Source organism: Triticum urartu, chromosome 3 (genome assembly GCF_003073215.2).
Source record: "Triticum urartu cultivar G1812 chromosome 3, Tu2.1, whole genome shotgun sequence".
Taxonomy (NCBI): Eukaryota; Viridiplantae; Streptophyta; class Magnoliopsida; order Poales; family Poaceae; genus Triticum; species Triticum urartu.
In genome coordinates this window covers 621,721,251-621,723,379 of record NC_053024.1, presented here as the reverse complement: position 1 = coordinate 621,723,379, position 2,129 = coordinate 621,721,251, and the positions used below count along the sequence as shown (strand labels likewise).

At 50.3% G+C, this 2,129-nt stretch overlaps 2 protein-coding genes across 2 annotated transcripts; both read left to right on the top strand.

Annotated features, from left to right (window-relative positions):
• The first annotated feature begins 200 nt into the window (after window positions 1-200).
• Window positions 201-937, top strand: LOC125547037 (histone H3.v1-like). The gene is made up of 2 exons (XM_048711078.1): window positions 201-744; window positions 826-937. The coding sequence occupies exons 1-2, from the start codon at window positions 473-475 to the stop codon at window positions 935-937; spliced, it is 384 nt and encodes a 127-aa protein (XP_048567035.1). The 5' UTR covers window positions 201-472.
• Window positions 938-1,008: 71 nt separating this feature from the next.
• On the top strand, window positions 1,009-1,924 carry LOC125547036. Its single transcript, XM_048711077.1, has 5 exons — window positions 1,009-1,027; window positions 1,130-1,333; window positions 1,417-1,590; window positions 1,672-1,757; window positions 1,855-1,924. The coding sequence occupies exons 1-5, from the start codon at window positions 1,010-1,012 to the stop codon at window positions 1,922-1,924; spliced, it is 552 nt and encodes a 183-aa protein (XP_048567034.1). The 5' UTR covers window position 1,009.
• The last annotated feature ends 205 nt before the right edge of the window (window positions 1,925-2,129 follow it).

Genomic DNA, 2,129 nt, shown 5'->3' with positions numbered 1-2,129 from the left:
CCGTCAGACAACGAAGAAGATATGCGTGATAGTGATGATGAGACCGGTCCACAAATAGATTACAATAGTGATGATTCATATGGGTTCTAGTAAATGTAAGTTCTTTTAATGATCATTACAATAGTATGCTTAATGTGCTCTTCTGGTATTAATGTTTTTCCTGTATGCTTGTTTAATTGATATCCTTACTAATTGTTTATTCTCTTCTCAATGCAGGTTTAATAATCATGGGCAAGTCCAGCGGCGCTAGTTTCCTCAGTAAATTTAAAGGACTTACTCGGAGTGGACGAGCCCACAAGGTTCCCTCCCGACTACGCGAGGATGACACCTCACAGGGAGGTGGAGGGGTCGGGGGAGGAGACCCTAGAGGAGGAGGCGGTGGGGGAGAGCCCCTAGAGGAGGAGGAGGTGGGGGGAGAGGCAACCGGGGCAAAAAACTCTGGGCCGTGTCTGAAATAGGAGGGTCTTCTTCAATGCCCTCCTATACAGAGGCACCTTCTGAGTCTGAGGAGGAGGAGTATGTTCCTGATGGCGAGGAGGAGGAGGCCGAGGAGGAGGGTGAGGAGGAGGAGGCCGAGGAGGAGGGTGAGGAGGAGGCCGAGGAGGGTGGAGGGGAGGTTGATCCCGCGTTGTGGGGTGACTTGCCACCGGGTTCTTCGCAGGGGTGGCTGCGTGGTAATGCCGGACTACCTACACCACCTTCTATCGAGGAGCACAAGTGGCTCATTGAACCTGTGGGGACAGAGTAAGTGCCTCTCAATCATATTTTCAACACATGACAACATTTTCTTATTGTACACATGGCAATCATTTGATTCTTTTGCAGAAACTGGATCCTTCACGGAAAGGGCCGTAAACCGAACGGCCTTATCACTGTCCTGTTGAAGGAGTTTTGGCCTGGCCTATTATGCCCGCGGCCAGACAGGGACCCGCAGTAGCGGGTTTTGGCCACGAGCTGGGCCCACTACGAGGCTTGCAGCAACGCGGAGTACGGGACGACCGCTAAGGCCATGATCACCAAATTTTGGGTAAGTTCTCTTCTGAATCACTTGTCTTCAGTTTCGTTCATAGTTTATCATTGAATCACTCAACTCATGCCTTGTTTTCTTCTGGTTTTTGCATGATTGCAGCAACTCTATAGAGTTCTTGACGAGCACAAGGCCAGAGCCGACGTGGTCTTGCTTGCGGCTGCGAAGAAGAAAGCTCGTCAGTTGCAGTACGAGGTGCGCTGGGTTGCCGTCTCGCAGTACTACCACTACTACCTGCACCAAAAGATGCCCAAAACTCAAGCGCAGAAGCTACGACTTACCTTGAGCAAGGAGCAGTTCATGATGGTAACTATTACTAACTTTTCATTGTTTCAAGCAGTCAACTATATGTTTCGTGCTCACATGTCATGCTTCCAAAATTTGCATAGGTTGTTCCTCGTTGGTGCTATGGAAGGCATGACGGATGGGCGAGTTTGGTGGATAGGTGGCTCGGCGCCGATGCAGAGTTTGCTGCCAAGAGCATCAAGGCCCGGGCTAACCGTGGAGACGACGGGACACACGGCCAAGGAAACAGGAACCACTGGGGCTTCAAGGCCATGAAGGTATATCTATGTGCATGATGCATTTTTGTTCTTCTTTACGTCATGTTCTTATGTATGGCTGACTTCTATTTGACATTGTAGGAGGACAAGTTGAAGAGGCCGCTCTCAGACATGGAGTCGTGGACGCTGGCCCGCGAGCGGAGTCATCGCAAGGAGGGCGAGAGCCAGTACTACGGCAAGACCGAGGAACACCTGGGGTCTTACATTCATCACTATCAGGATTTGCATCTGGATGTTCCTGTTGCTGAGGTCGCCCAATCTCAGATCGACGACACGGCGGTGGTGGCCATCCAGGGGAATAAGAATGGCCGGTATCCGTGTTTCGATGGCTTGATCACTCCTTCAATCTCGTACACACGGCTTCGGGCTAGCAACCCGAGCCAGTTAGAGAGTACGGGGCGTTCACAGACTCCCTTAGCCCGCCAGCATGCTGTAAGTACTTCCTCTTTATCTTTTTCTATCTTGCATTCTCAGTTTATTTTCAGCATTGCTCACTTAGAAACAACCTAAATTATGTAGGCATATAAGGAGTTTGTCGA